This window comes from Borostomias antarcticus (assembly GCF_949987555.1).
Source record: "Borostomias antarcticus genome assembly, chromosome: 10".
NCBI lineage: Eukaryota > Metazoa > Chordata > Actinopteri > Stomiiformes > Stomiidae > Borostomias > Borostomias antarcticus.
Window position 1 is genome coordinate 9,370,823 of NC_140243.1, and position 15,025 is coordinate 9,385,847.

Sequence of the window (15,025 nt, forward strand, 5' to 3'; positions counted from 1 at the left end):
ATGTTTCAGCATAGGTCCACTCAAGAGGAGGGAACAGGAGATGGGTCAGATAGGTTCTATTTCAATGTTCATTCAAGTCTTAAAAGCTTGAAAATCATTGCTATTTTGTATTTCTAGGTGGCAAGACAATTTGCCGTAGGTCCTGAGACCCTCAGCTCCTTTGCTCTCCACTGAGTGGAGCTACAGCCACACTTGTGGTGATGGTGTCAACTTCCTGAGGTTCCCATAATGACCAGCAGAGGGGGATGAATACCACATTATACGGCTGTGCTCTAACGATAGTGCAACTCTTAGATTGACCATCATGCTGTATATGCATGCTGTATGGACGGACACAACAAACCAACACACACATACGTGCGCGCACACGCACACACACACACACACACACACACACACACACACACACACACACACAGTGTGCCTTCAGTTTCAATGTGTTTGTATCCTTTCTTTCCCCACTATCTAAATATGTGTGTTCTATGCTGTGATATGGGCCCACAAAGTGATTAAAAATAAAGTAGCATATTATGCTGCTGCCTACTGTTGATACACGTACGTTCAGATTAAGGTTGCAAAAGCCACGACCAATTAAGAAACTCAGTTGGAAGTCTAAGCTCAGTAATAAATTACAGAGGACAAGGTTAAATTTGCCATAAACAGAAGCTCAGGTCCGGATCACAGGATCTGCCAGGAAACCGCTGACTTGGAGAGAACGTTTTAGAAATCAATATAATAGCGGAGAAAAATAAATAAACGAATCGCATGGGGGAGGGGGCAACTTTTCACATCTCCTCCGTTTGATCCAACTACGTGGCGAATGGTAGCAATTTCAAAGTCAAGGTTACCCATCAACACCAATTTATTTGGTCCAAACGGCGTCCTCCCGCTGCTCCCTGAGTCGGCTCTCACCCGCCCGGCCCGTACCGCGGCAGGGTCGCCAGCGCTGACACTTCTCCGGCTTCGGCGGTGATTGATCGGCAACGCTGCCTTCGGAGCGCTCCAAAGACTGTCCGCCATTTATCTCCTGCCGCACGGAAGATGAGAAATAGGCTAAAGACGTGACCCCCATCAAAGCGGTGGCCATTTCCTTCCCAGAGGAGACAAGAAACGCAGAGACTTCACTGACAGTAGGCTACAGTTTAATTTACATTCATTCAAAGCTACCATTCGAACTATGATTCTCCACGCTAGCCTATAGCCTTGGTTTTTTTTGTCGTGTGAAGTTCTAGGCCTGCACTTCAGCTTATTTCACAAACCCTATCGATGTGAAGCGTCCACGTGGCAGCTTTATGGCTATAGCCTACACCGCAGAACTCCACAGGCATAATGTAATTTACATCAAATAGGAACAGAGAGCAGCCGAGAAGTGGCAATAAAATATTTATTAGAAGATAGGCTATGCATCATCACGCTGCTCCCGGAGGTCAGCATCTCACAGCAGGCCTTGGTCCTCCTCCTCAATAGGCCTACTTAAGCATCGTCTAAAAAGAGACAAGGTTATGACATTTTAACATGGCATTCATATGTCACAGTCTAGTCCAGCATTGGAGTTGTGTCCATTGGAGTGGGCTGTGTTCAATTCTATATCGAAATGTCAAAAATGGAAACTTTTGACAAAAAAAGCTTATTTTTTCCCCAATTGAAACAAAGGAGCGACTGAGCAGGTTGGCTGAGAGGTCAAACTTACATTGCTGAGCCAATCAGTGAAGGCGGAGGTACGGGTGAAGACGGTTGGCTTCTTCACCTCGTTGCAGGTGCGAGAAGACACAAAGCTGGTCACTCCCTGGACATACCATTTACCATCAGACCCCTTACAGTTCAGAGGGCCTCCTGAGTCCCCCTGAGAGAGAGAGAGAGGGGGGGGGGGTTGGAGAGAACGTGGGAGAGAGAGTTAAGCTAGCTACACACACCCTAGCCTATAGCAGCACGCTAGCTAGCTAGACACAGACGCACGGATCACGCTAGCTACACACAGGGCCAGGTAGATCACGCTAGCTACACACAGGGCTAGGTGGATCACGCTAGCTACACACAGGGCTAGGTGGATCATGCTAGCTGCACACAGGGCTAGGTGGATCACGCTAGCTACACACAGGGCTAGGTGGATCACGCTAGCTACACACAGGGTCAGGTGGGTCACGCTAGCTACACACAGGGCCAGGGGGACGTCGCGTGCTCGAGCCTCACATTGCAGCCGGACACAACGTCTCCTCCGGCGCAGATCATGGTGTCCTTCACGACAATGCCCCACCAGTCGCTGCGGCGGCACACGCTGTGCCCCACCACAGGAAGCAGGGCCTGCTGCAGCCTGTCAGGCATGGGGCCGTGGGCTAGGGCACACAGGGGACAGTCACACACACACACACATGAACACACACGCACATGAACACACACACACGCACACACAGCCTTATCATGGGGCCATGGGCTGGAGCACACGGGAGGGCACACTTCCTAGTTGCCCCACACACAAACTGTGTGGTCTAGTAGTCTTTTTAAAGGACAGGTTTGGAATTTAGCATTAAAAGCCATGTTAGAGTTATTTACGATCATATACGACGGCCGATATCCAAGTTTCGTCAAACGGTGCACTCTCGAGATATAGCCCATGATTGCTAACACACTCAATGGATCCATAGGTGCATAGACAAAATCCCTCAAAAACGCCATAAACTCTGGCTTTCAAAGACAGGAAACTCACCGAGTGGTCACTGGTGTCCGTTGATGTTCTGACAAAATCATCACAAAATATGCCTCCGTCGTAACCCTAACCCTTTGATCGTAAGTAGCCTTATAACATGGCTTATAAAGCTAAATTCTAAACCTGTCCTTTAACAGGGTTAGTTTCATGTGTCATGTTCAGACTGAGACATGTATATGTGTGTGTGTCTGCAGTATATCAGATAAATGATAAAGTGACATTACTGTAGAGGTTTCCCCAGCCAGAGATGAAACACGCAGCCCCGTGGGAGGGGGTCTCCCCAGCCTGAGGAATACACGCCAGGCCAACGCTGTCGTTCAGGATGGGGCTCTTGTCCAGTTTCAGCAAGGCAAGGTCATTACTGGGATAGAACAAGAAATGGAGACCATCCTGACGAAGACGATACTGGCGGAGCCTGATTGCCATGGAAACGTCGGTAGACTGACTAGATATTTTAGCAAGAGCCAGAGCGCGTAGGCCGGTGCGCCGACTTTTTATTTCAAATAATAAACAAGCAGTCTCCAATCAGGCGGCAGTTGATGTACATGTCACAAATACAGATGCGTCCGGCTATGTTGCATGGCATCGCTGTGGCCAGACGGCTACTCACCCGCAGGCCACACAGTCGATGTCCCAGTTGGGGTGAATGCGGATGCTGAGCACTTCTCTGATCTGCTCCGTGCCCTCCTGCCGAGTCATGTCGTGCTCGCCCATCACAACGCGGTAGATGTCACCTGGCCTGGGGGGCACACACACACGGCAGACCGTCAGCACGGGTCAGTCAGAGGGATTACCCAGATTTATCGCTAGGCCTACTGACTCAGTCGCTGAGATTGTCCAGATCAGAGTCACTGAGATTACCCAGATCATGATCAGGTCTCGGTCTGTACCGTACCATATGCAGTGGCCAGCCGTCAGGACCCAGCGGGCACCAATCAGAGTGCCTCCACAGGTGTGGTGGTACCGGCTGCCGTGCTTGACCTGCAGAGAAATCTGAGGACAAATGTGGCGCGGTATTCCTTCTTATTTATCCTTTATTTATACACGGGATTCTTTTTGATACCTGGGTTTCTCTTCAAAAAGCACCCTGTCAATATACACTAAAAATGGGATTCAGAGACAAAAATGATGATGAATGAAAAAAATAGCAATTTACAAATACAGCAAAGATACACGAGAAAGAAAAGACGAGACAGCAACAACAGAGTACGCAGCATGACAATGGGAAAATGGCAAGTTAACGAGGTGATGCACTGTTTAATAAGAACCCATAAATCAACCATGTCAGACATTTGAAGTGAGCCAGTGTGTTGGCTGTACCTGCCAGGGCCAGCTGTGAGCTCGGGCGTCCTCCCCGTTAACCACCCTGTTGGTGTTGGGCTCGAAGGTAGGGGTGCCACACCCATAGGCTGAAAGATACCATGTGGAAATGGTTGTTTCACACCGCTATAGATTACCCCGTAAGGGAATGAACTCCTTTTTCTCCGCTGGTAGAAACAGCCATGAACGGCAGCGCCTGAAGTCTTGCTATGTGTGTATCACGTTGTCCCAACAGTATGTGTTCACGGTGAGCGAGGTGTAGACAGGGGTGTCCTACTCACCGTAGGCCGCCAGCAGCAGCAGCAGGGACAGTCTCTGTAGCATGGTAACGAGTGTGATGTGGAGCTCTGACCTGCCGCCCTGGACTCTTAAGCCCCCCAGTCTGCCCGTCTGTTTGAAGACTGTCTTTCTGTCAGGTCTTATCAGGAGCTGTTGCCATTATTAGCTGGGAAGAACTTCCTGTTCACCAGATGCTCCCCTAGCCATGTACGGCCCACTGTACTGTATGTACAGTATTGTATGAAGGGACTTTGCCACTGTCCGTGGGATACCTGAGGGTTCTAAATGGCATACCATTCTAAATGCTTGATTCTAAAGAGTTGTTAAAGCAACTCTGGCTTCGTATTAGCGAGCCGATAATTATCAGCTGAAAATGTCATATAGACGATTAATACATAATTGGCCAAATATAATATACATTTCCCATTATCTGGCCGATAATTATCGGCGCCGATAATATCATGCATCCCTAACCCGAGGTTTCTAAAGGCTATATACCTGAAGAAGTATAGGAGCCTACCTGAGAATTTTAAAGGGTATATATACCTGAGGTTTGTCAAGGGTATACTGTACCTGAAGAAGTATACCTCAGAATTGTAACCCAGTAAGGCCCACAGTATACATGTCATACATGGACTGTACATTACTGTAGGTGGGAGGGCAGAATGTCCCCCTGTACTGAAACTGATGACAAGCTAGAGAGAGAGAGAGAGAGAGAGAGGAGGAGGACAAACTTACTTTTGGTGATAAAGGTGATTAAAAACCAAGGGAATGTATTTGCAAAAGGAGATAGAGCTTTGAGGGTACATGGCAGAACAGAACAGACTGTTCCGAGCGAAGAAAGGAGAGAGAGAGAGAGAGAGAGAGAGAGAGAGAGAGAGAGGGAGGCAACAAAAGAGGTTCAACTTCTGTGAATGAAAGACTGAGTGTGTGTGACAGACAGAGAGCAGGAGAGAGAGAGCGGGAGCAGGAGAGAGATTGAGCGGGGGGACTTAATGTCGTCAGCTGTGTTAGTATGCGCTGGACTGTGAGAAATACATTTTCTTCCTCTAACCGCATAACTGGATACGTTTTGGGTTGCGTTCAAGAGAAACAGTCCTGTAACAACTTTTTCCTCTTTTATAATAAATAACGTGCTGCATGTCATGGCCGGGAATGCACCCCAGAGAAATCTGGAGCCGATTCTTTACGCCTCTACTAGACAGTATCTTTCTTTCCTTAGGGGAATTGGGAGGGTCCTCTGGACGAGACAGCACATAGCCATAAATTTACCCAATAAAGAAGCACAGCGAATCAATATTATCCCGAACTGCTAAAAGGCTCTGTTTGTTTTTTTCGTTGTCTTAAAGTAATTCTCCATGCCCAGATATTTGGTGGAGTGATTTATGAAGCAGACGTGTGTAATAGTATAACGTGGCTTTGACAGTGCTAACCTCGCGTCACGGAGAGCCTGGGTTCCATTCACTATCAGATCTTGTGTAGAGCCCCCCTACTCCAAATCTGGATCAGGCGGATGCAACCTCACCCTAGACCGGCCTTGGACCGCTAAAATGCAGAGCAATTGACCTCAGACTATCTAGAACCTGCCTACTCCTAAATTGTATCTGGCGGATGCAACCTTGCCTTAGGCTGGATATTAAATTCAAAGTGAATGGCCCCGACTAGACTACAGAGGGCTGGGATGCTACTGATTACATCATGTCTCCTGTGTGAAACAGCCTGATAGGTGCACTGTATAGTCCATAGAAAAATGGGGCCTTACAGTATGTCAGTGTGTGTGTTACAGTGTTACATTAGTACTCATTGTCTGTATGCAACATCTGCTATTAGGTACCCCGTGACAGTAGGCCTATACCAGTCCATTCTACCAAACCTGCATACAGTCTGTGTTTTCTCCAGATTTTACCAGTATACTGATGTGCTCTGAAATGGGTTGAGTGGTAAATGGACAGCACTTATATTGCGCTTTTATCCAAAGCGCTTTACAATGGCCTCTCATTCACCCATTCACAAACCAATGGCAGTAGTAAGGTGCTAACCTGCTCATTAGGAGCAATTTGTGGCTCAGTGTCTGGCCCAAAGACACTTCATTATGTAGACAGGAGGAGCCAGGATTTGAACTGCTGACCTTACGATCATTGGATGACTCGCTCTACCTCCTGAGCCACAGCTGCATCCATATCCTGGAGAACTTATTCCATTTTCCATTAAGGCAACCTTCAGAAATACTTCGTAAATCAAGCTTTCTAAGAAGAGACACAGATAGCCTCGGTAGCACGTCTGCTCCCTGTCCACTCTGAGTTTAAGACAGAGATGAATTATCTGACTTCAGCCTTCACTGTTTAAGGCCAAGTATATCTGCTAAAATTTTCAGACGTGTCAAGAATGTGCTATTTGGAGCGAGACCGAAGAAATGTCCTCGGAAATGGAGAGCTTTGATACATAAATCACATTTAACTGGGCTGTCGAAGACAAACCGGCAAATATACTGTCCCATGTCGTTTCAATGAGGAATATCTGTCATTAATATGGGGTATGAAAATGGCAAGGAATAAATTCACAGCACTGCCATCCGCTCATTACTTCATAAAATAACAACCTTTCGCCCCAAGGAGGAATAGGGGCTGGTAGGCCGGACTCGGTAGATGAGTGATGGGAATTGGCAACAGCAACAAATACTAGGTCGAGTAATTTTGTGTTTAGGTGGGATGTGTGCCCATGTCCTCAAATAAAGTCAGGCTAGAATTTAGCTCTGGTCCAGGACATTATTGAGGTTTTTGCATAACATGTATTTCTCAGCTCTCACTTACACCCTGTCAGGGATTTCTTCATTACCGCTTTTCACTCGGTCTTCTCTTGAGTTTCTAAAAATAATATACTTTAGTTACTCACTGAAGGGTAGACAGTTTTCGAATTCTGAAAGCCTTTTCTCTGCAGTGACATGACTTCCCACCCCCCACCTTTTATAAAAAACAAACACTTTTTTCTTGCACTGTGAGAGCTGAGAAATAGGCCTACATATTACGCAAAAACCTCACTAAGGGTCTTGGTCCAGAGCCAGCTAGAATTAATGTTTACATCTAAAACCTTGATATCGGCATGTTCTTTTTAATAGGCTAGCTAGGCTATATACACACAATTACATGTGATTTCAGGATGATGGATGACTCTGCCCAATGAAGAGATGAGGATAGAATTACTCACACTTTCCACAAACTCAATATTATCTCTAGATCTCCTCTGCTTCCACCTCATAGCCCTGTCTTGAAGATGACCATCCCTGCTGTCACTACTGTAAACATAATAGTCTTTCTGTCCCTAAAGAGCTTTGTTTTGTCCTCTTTTAAATATTCAGTTATGTTCAACACAACCCTTCCACTTCTTTCTCCCCCTCCTCCACCTCTCTTCCTCTCCCGCTCTCCCCTCTTCTCCTACTTCACTGCTCCTCCTTCTCTCCCCCTCCTCTCCCCTCCACCTCTCCCCCTCCTCTCCCCTCCACCTCTTCCCCTCTTCTCCCCCTCCACCTCTCCTCCTCCTCTCCCCTCCTCTCCTTCTCCACCTCTCCCCCTCTTCTCCCCCTCCACCTCTCCCCCTCCTCTCTCCCCTCCTCTCCTACTCCACCTCTCCCCCTCCTCTCTCCCCTCCTCTCCTACACCACCTCTCCCCCTCCTCTCCCACTACACCTCTCCCCCTCCTCTCTCTCTCCACCTCTCCTCCTCCTCTCCCCTCCTCTCCTTCTCCACCTCTCCCCCTCTTCTCCCCCTCCACCTCTCCCCCTCCTCTCTCCCCTCCTCTCCTACTCCACCTCTCCCCCACCTCTCTCCCCTCCTCTCCTACTCCACCTCTCCCCCACCTCTCTCCCCTCCTCTCCTACTCCACCTCTCCCCCTCCTCTCTCCCCTCCTCTCCTACACCACCTCTCCCCCTCCTCTCCCACTACACCTCTCCCCCTCCTCTCTCTCTCCACCTCTCCTCCTCCTCTCCCCTCCTCTCTTTCTCCACTTCCCACCTCTCCCCCTCCTCTTCCTCTCCACCTCTCCCCCTCCTCTCCCTCTCCTCCTTCTCTCCCCTCCTCTCCTTCTCCACCTCTCCACCTCCTCTCCCTCTCCCCTCCTCTCCCCCTCCTCCCTCACTCCTCCTCTCCCCACTCCTCTCTGGGGTGACCTAGTAGAGCCCTGCTGTGCTGAGCTCCTCTGCTGATTGTGAAGCAGAGTAAGATGCCAGTTTTCGGACGGCTCCAGCCAGAGAGTGTTATGTCTGGGTTGAAGCACAGGGAATCACCAAGCCTTCTGGATCATATTTTGGGACATGCGATCCCTCCCATGGCATAGCTCCTCTGCTCTCCCTGGATGGAGAGGAGAATCCCAGTTGATCCCCCCGATTCTGGCTCCCTCTGCTCCTGTCGCGACTCCTCTTCCCCGGAACACCAGAAGTTCCATAACGTGGGATGTATTATCTCTAATTACAGCCACAGATGTTGCCTTGAGTTTATCGATGAGAGGATCTGATCCATTTGAGGAAATCCCAGCTCAAGTGTGCTCAACTTGCTCTACAAATGAGCCGTTTAAAGTGTGTTATTGAGCGAAAGAGAGAGAATTCTTAGCCGCGCTATGTAATTGGACTAGACAGGAATACATTGTTTGTTAATGGATCTGCTTGGTTTGCTGTCTGAAATAAAACTCACTACGTTGAGAGCTATTATGTCAACATACAATTCTTATCCCGTTGAGACATCAGTTAAGACCAGACGACCAGGTTCTGATTACATGTTCCAGTCTCACGTGGAGCGTTGTTGCTTTTTTTCTCCTGCGCAGCTTTTGTCATAACTAAAATCAAGAGTGTTTTTTAATCGTGTCTTGCTCTGATTGGAGCTCTTTGATGAGGTCAGTGGCAGGCAGGAAGAGCAAGTACAGAGCGGGTGAAAAGCTGTGTTTTGTGTGTCACAGGCCTTCAAGCCAAGTAAACAAGGGCCAGGGGAAAAGAAAGCAGCATTCAACAACAAGCCCATCGTGCTCTCCACTGATAATTGGCAGTGCAAGATGAAGGAAACCCCAATCCAAATAAACACAGACTCCTTCTGGGCCCTTCAGAGGAGCTTCATCTCCGAGAGACTCTCTCCCTCTCTCTCTCTCTCTCTCTCTCTCTCTCTCTGTCTTTCTCTTCCTCTCTGTATTTCTCTCTTTTCTCTCTCTCCTGTCTTTTTCTCTCTCGCTCTCTTTCTGTCTGTCTCTCTCTCCCTTCACTGCTCATTTCCTCCACAGTGGAGTTCCAGAAACAGGGACTTTTCACTGGTAATGGGCTCAGCTCAATTTGGGCACCTTAGGCTCCTGCGGTAACACTTTCCAGGTTGATTCATTGCCACCTACCGCTTCACCTCCCCCGCCTCACTGTCCCTCCGTACCTCCCTCCCTTCTCCCCCCCACCTCCTCCCCTCCCCCCCGGTCTCCCGCTCCTCAGATCCCCCGCTCCGTGGAGCCTTAACTAAAACCTTGTTGGACAAATTAAAAACGGTTTAGTCTGCAGCTCTGGCTTGCGTCATGAGCCCATAAACACAAAGTGCTGTGGTCATTTAAGGCAGAGGCCCTGTGATTATCTGTGCTCTTTTAACTCACAAATCAAGTCCGGGTTTGGGCCCCGGGCCCCCGGCCCCTCGCATGGCAGAGGTGTTTCAGCACCGCGCCGCCACCCCGGCCCAGAGAGAGACGGACTAATGTCATATACACAAACTAATCACACCGCAATCCAACCAGGATGAGAGAGCATCACTCACACACACACACACACACACACACACACACACACACACACACACACACACACACACACACACACATATACACCGAGCTGGCATTAATGAGGCACGATGAAGGATGCTGTCTTGTTTAAGCAAAAGCAGTTCTGGTTCTCCCACATGGAGACACGCATGTAAAGCAGTAGGTGACATGGTTTTCTTTTCCAACCATAAAAGCTTTAGTGACCGGGGGAGACTCATAATAATTGAGAGTGAGCTATAGGAGAATGACCTGAGTGGCATTAAATGTCCCCCTCTTTTACCGTTAACTCTTTCTTGGCCACCTGGTTATTGTGAGATTAAATTGGACCAAGCAGATCTGTGGTTCGGTGTCTCAGACCTCAAAAGGGAGTCGGTGTAATAGGTCTAAACGCTGACTTTCTGATGGCTAATCATCTTCCCCTTGACTGTCGGCTCAAATTAGAGAGCTCAATGCTTAACACTAACCTAGCAGAGATTAACTGAAACATGCTGCCTGGTTTGTCTTTCAGAAAAATACCAACAGAGAAAGAGAGAGAAAGAGTGAGAGAGAAAGGGAGACAGAGGAGGAGAGAGGAGGGAATGGGAAGAGAGAGGAGGGAGAGAGAGAGAGAGAGAGAGACTGGGGGAGAGGGAGAATGATGACAAACTAGGGTGAGGTAATTAAGAGAGACGCGTGCGGCCAGGGGGAGGGGCTAAGGTGAGCTGTGGAGGCCTCAGTCATTTCACGGCTTGAGAATAACCCACGGGAGAAATACGTTAGGCGATGCTGGCGTGGTGAGTATCGATCGGTCTGGGAGTAGAAGGACGGTAGGTAGCCTTGCTGGTGGCACGCCATGACAGCACCACAGGGCTCTTATAGCATGATGGATGATTGATATTGCTCACAGACCCTCTCAGACAGCTCCTCATGACCGGTGTATGAAATATGACCATCTGCACACAGCTTTACCGAGAAGGATGGTCACCGTAGAGAGCTCCCAGGAAGCTGCACGTGCGATGACCAAGGTTTCCTGCTCCAGTCCTCCGTCCATCCATCTTTCCATCCCCCCATACCTCATCCTGAGTCTGTCTGTCCCTCTCTTTTCCCCTCCCAAATCCCAGCTTCCCACCCACTCCTCCGGGGGTACAATCATACGTCCTTGACTCAGACAGATGGGGGGAAATTGCAGTGAAATATAGTCCGACACCATGTCACGATGTGCACTATTTATGCTATGTCTCTCGGCCTCTCTCTCTCTCTCTCTCTGTTTTTCTCATCTCTCTCTCTCACTCTTCTCTGTCCCTGGAGGGAGAAGAAGACTCAGACATTGTCTAACCTGTCTGAACTGTGTTCATCCAGCCAAAGCTTGTGTGTCCAGTGTCCTGACTCGCCGTGCCCTGTGTAGCTTGTGCACCGTGCTCATGTTTATAGTCCTTGCAGAGCTTCCGGCCAAAGCTAACTCTAAATATTTTAGAGAAACTGTACAAGCACATGGAAGTGGGAAATGTGTTTACTCTGTTAGAGCTGCCTCCCAAATAAAATGTCTGATTAGTGTTCCTGCACAAAATGACAGCTGACCAAACAAAATTCACACCCCAGCTGCAAGTGTTCTGCTCCATCTGCGCGGGTAAGTGTGTGTGTGTGTGTGTGTGTGTGTGTGTGTGTGTGTGTGAGTGAGAGAGGGAGTGTGTGCTCTGGGCGGGGGTGTTTGTACAGAGAAACACAAATGTTGTGATTATTCTTGTGCAGATTCTCTCTACATGTTCACGGTATGCTGTTCTCATACTGTTATTCTTTAGGTGTCGGAGGGCAAGAACTCATCAGAATGTATGCGCATGGGTGCGTAGTCCCCATAATGCACTGGTATGCGTGCCGAGTCTGCGTTTTTGCGAGCGAACAGATGCGATTGAATCCTGGAGAAAGGCTGGCTCTTTCTCAGGATATAAGTGGCGTTTTTTCTGGGTTTTTTTTTTTTTTGCACGTGTTGGGTTCATAATGGGGCCATTGAACTGCTCCAACTCACCTCACACTCTCTCGCAGACACCTGCAACACCCCAGCAAATTGGCAGGCAGCGCTGCTTTAATATACTGTGCTATGAGGAGTCCGTAAATCACCAGCCACTGAGCTAATACCCCGGTATTAGGAGAGGGAGGACAGGAGGCAGCCAGGTCACACTAACCCCACACTCTGCTCAGCTCCAACAGTGATTCATTTAAACGTTTTAGCACAATGTCACAAACACGCCTCCGCCACGTTGAAGGCCTACGAGAGCATCCCGACGAAGCTGGACTGAAGGAAAGAGGCGGAGAGAGAAAGTAGAAAGTCACTAATTACCACCTGCTGTGAAATGAGAGTGAAAAGGATTTTTTCTCGAACGTGAAATGAAAACACTTTGTCAACCATGGAGTAAAAGAGTCTGAAACTCTATCTGACCTCGCGCAGCTCTGGCCAGGGGCTCCAACGTGTTAATGAAAGTGACACGTACTCAGCTCAACCTGAAACCAGAGTCTTAAACAAATACATACAAATCACTAGCCTGATGGGTCCCACACCGTTCTCACAGAGACGTCTCTCAAACTAGACACGGTGAGAAGGCAACGCTCCCGTCCCAGCAGGTAAATACACCTGTATATTTATAGTTTTATGTAAACGTTACATAAATGTTGTCACAAATCCGTTGACATAAAGTTGGAGCATGCTGAGTGGCGCTGCCTGCCCGTGTCCAGAGAGGAACACAAAGAGCCCAGTGTGCCTAGAAGAGCGTTCACACATGTACTCACACTAGCTTTACACGTACCGTAGACCGCCCTCACACACACACACACACACACACACCTACACACGCACTCACACACATGCGCACACACAAGACCCAACACACAGACATATACAATCAAAAATGTGTGTGCGCCTAGTTTGAAATACACACATGCATTCATACACACCCTTGCACATGTAGGTACTGTGTGTATACCGTGCGGGAACACACTCTTCCCAGGTCCAGAAGTGTCTGTCGTTCTCATCTCCTCTCCTCAGAACCTTTCAGCAGTGGTCTCAGTCTCTCCTGATACCATCTCGTCTTTCCCAGGTGGACGTATTTATATTCCTTAGAGGAATGGAGCTTTGTGCGCCAGGGGTCAGGAGTGAGAAGCATGCCGTTTCTCCAAACACAGCCTGAGTGTGTCTGAGTGAGTGTGTGTGTGTGAGTTTGTGTGTGTGTGTGTGTGTTAGTGTGTGTGTGTGTGTGAGTGTGTGTGTGTGTGTGTGTGTGTGTGTGTGTGAGGGCCCATGTGCTAGTGATTTTGCCACGCTCCTACGTGTGTGTGGAGATGACAGGGCCTGATGTTTGGACTGCACGGTGCCGGCACCGCTGGTGTCAGACGAGGGTCTGGGAACTGATTGGTTGTGATACGATGTCAGTGTTGATGAAAAGAAGGTATGCTGGCTGCTGATTGGCTGCTGTCCCCACTGAGGTCTATACACTAAACAGCCGGCCCCATTCTTCTCGGACATGGGAGGGGTTATCCAGAGGACACTCACGCGCACACACACACACACACACACACACACACACACACACACACATACACATCAGCCAGGGGAACACGCACCAGCCCTCAACTCTCATAAATACTTGAAAAATTGCAGTGCATTAAAACATAATTACGCTATGCATTATTGAGACCACGAATGATGACTCAAAACTGGCCAGTGTGCTCTCTCAGAATGTAAGAGAACAGTTTGTTCATATATGTTCCTTAATTCTGATGCATGTGGCAGAGGTTAGGAACACCCTAAGATGGGTCTGCTTCAGTGTGTGTGTGTGTGTGTGTGTGTGTGTGTGTGTGTGTGTGTGTCATGTCTGTGAAGGCTAGGAACAGGTGCAGGTTCCTGTTGGTAGCTCTGGTTCCACCAGGATGTGTCTGGCCAGTGTCTGGCTGTTGCAGACTGCCGGGGAGCTTCACACCGAGGGGCCCGTCTGGCTGTCCGTCTGTCCCCTCTGCTGCTCCCTGGGTCCTCTCTAGACAGACAGACAGGCACAGATAGATGGGCAGGTAAATAAGCAGACAGGCAGGCAGGCAGGCAGTCAGTCAGATAGATATACAGTACGTACAGGCAGGCAGACATACAGGCAGACAGACAGATAGACAGCAAGACAGACAGGCAGACAGACAGACAGACATTCTTCCGGGCCTCCGTCAGCTTGGTGGTGTGTGTGTGTGTGTGTGAGGGGGAGACAGAGAGCCTGGTAATCCCTCAAGCCTCTGAGGGTGCTCCTGGAGGCGCTGCGATCGTGGAACGTCATGGGGTCGTTCTCTAATGGGGAGAACATTCCGGCAAAACCATTGTGCTCCTCACGCTACGCCGATGTCACGCCGAGGGGTTTAGAAGAGGCATCAATCTCCGGCCAACGGGCCGGGGAGAAAGAGGTGCGAACAGCTCGCATCCCACTGACGCAGCATACGTAGCCCCATAACTATTCACCCTCATGCTATACCTCTCACACTGCTGCTCTCTCACAGTCCTCCCAGCCAGCACACACCACCGTCTCACCGGTCCCTCACTCACACATCCCGCACACCTCCACTATTCTGGTCACACCACCATCAGCCCCTGGCCAAGCCTGGAATCCCTCTACATGAACCAATGAACCACTCTTAGGCCTTTGGCTCTATCAGTGGCGTATTTAGGCATGGGCAACTTCGGCAGCCGCCCAGGGTAGCATCTTGAGGGGGCCGGCAAGGTGAGCAGAAAAAAAAATCTCTGCGAAGTAAACCGCGCCCCCCCCCCAAACCCCACCCCCCTGTCAACAAATAGCACATCAATCAGAATTGCCTGTCAGCACCCCCCCCACACACACACAATTGGAAATCCCGTTCATTTCACGTTTACAAAACGAAACAAAGTGGGGGGGGGGGGGGGCGCCGTAGCGGGGGTTTGCCCAGGGTGGCATATAAGCTAGAAACGC

The 15,025-nt window shown here is 49.2% G+C and overlaps 1 protein-coding gene across 1 annotated transcript; it reads right to left on the bottom strand.

Annotated features, from left to right (window-relative positions):
• Window positions 1-862: 862 nt before the first annotated feature.
• Window positions 863-4,348, bottom strand: LOC311314127 (chymotrypsin-like elastase family member 3B; the record flags this gene model as incomplete). Its single annotated transcript, XM_084444461.1, has 8 exons — window positions 863-1,027; window positions 1,691-1,843; window positions 2,191-2,333; window positions 2,929-3,065; window positions 3,315-3,443; window positions 3,600-3,697; window positions 4,025-4,113; window positions 4,306-4,348. 8 exons carry the CDS (start codon window positions 4,346-4,348, stop codon window positions 863-865), a joined length of 957 nt encoding a protein of 318 aa, XP_084300587.1.
• Between the last annotated feature and the right edge of the window lie 10,677 nt (window positions 4,349-15,025).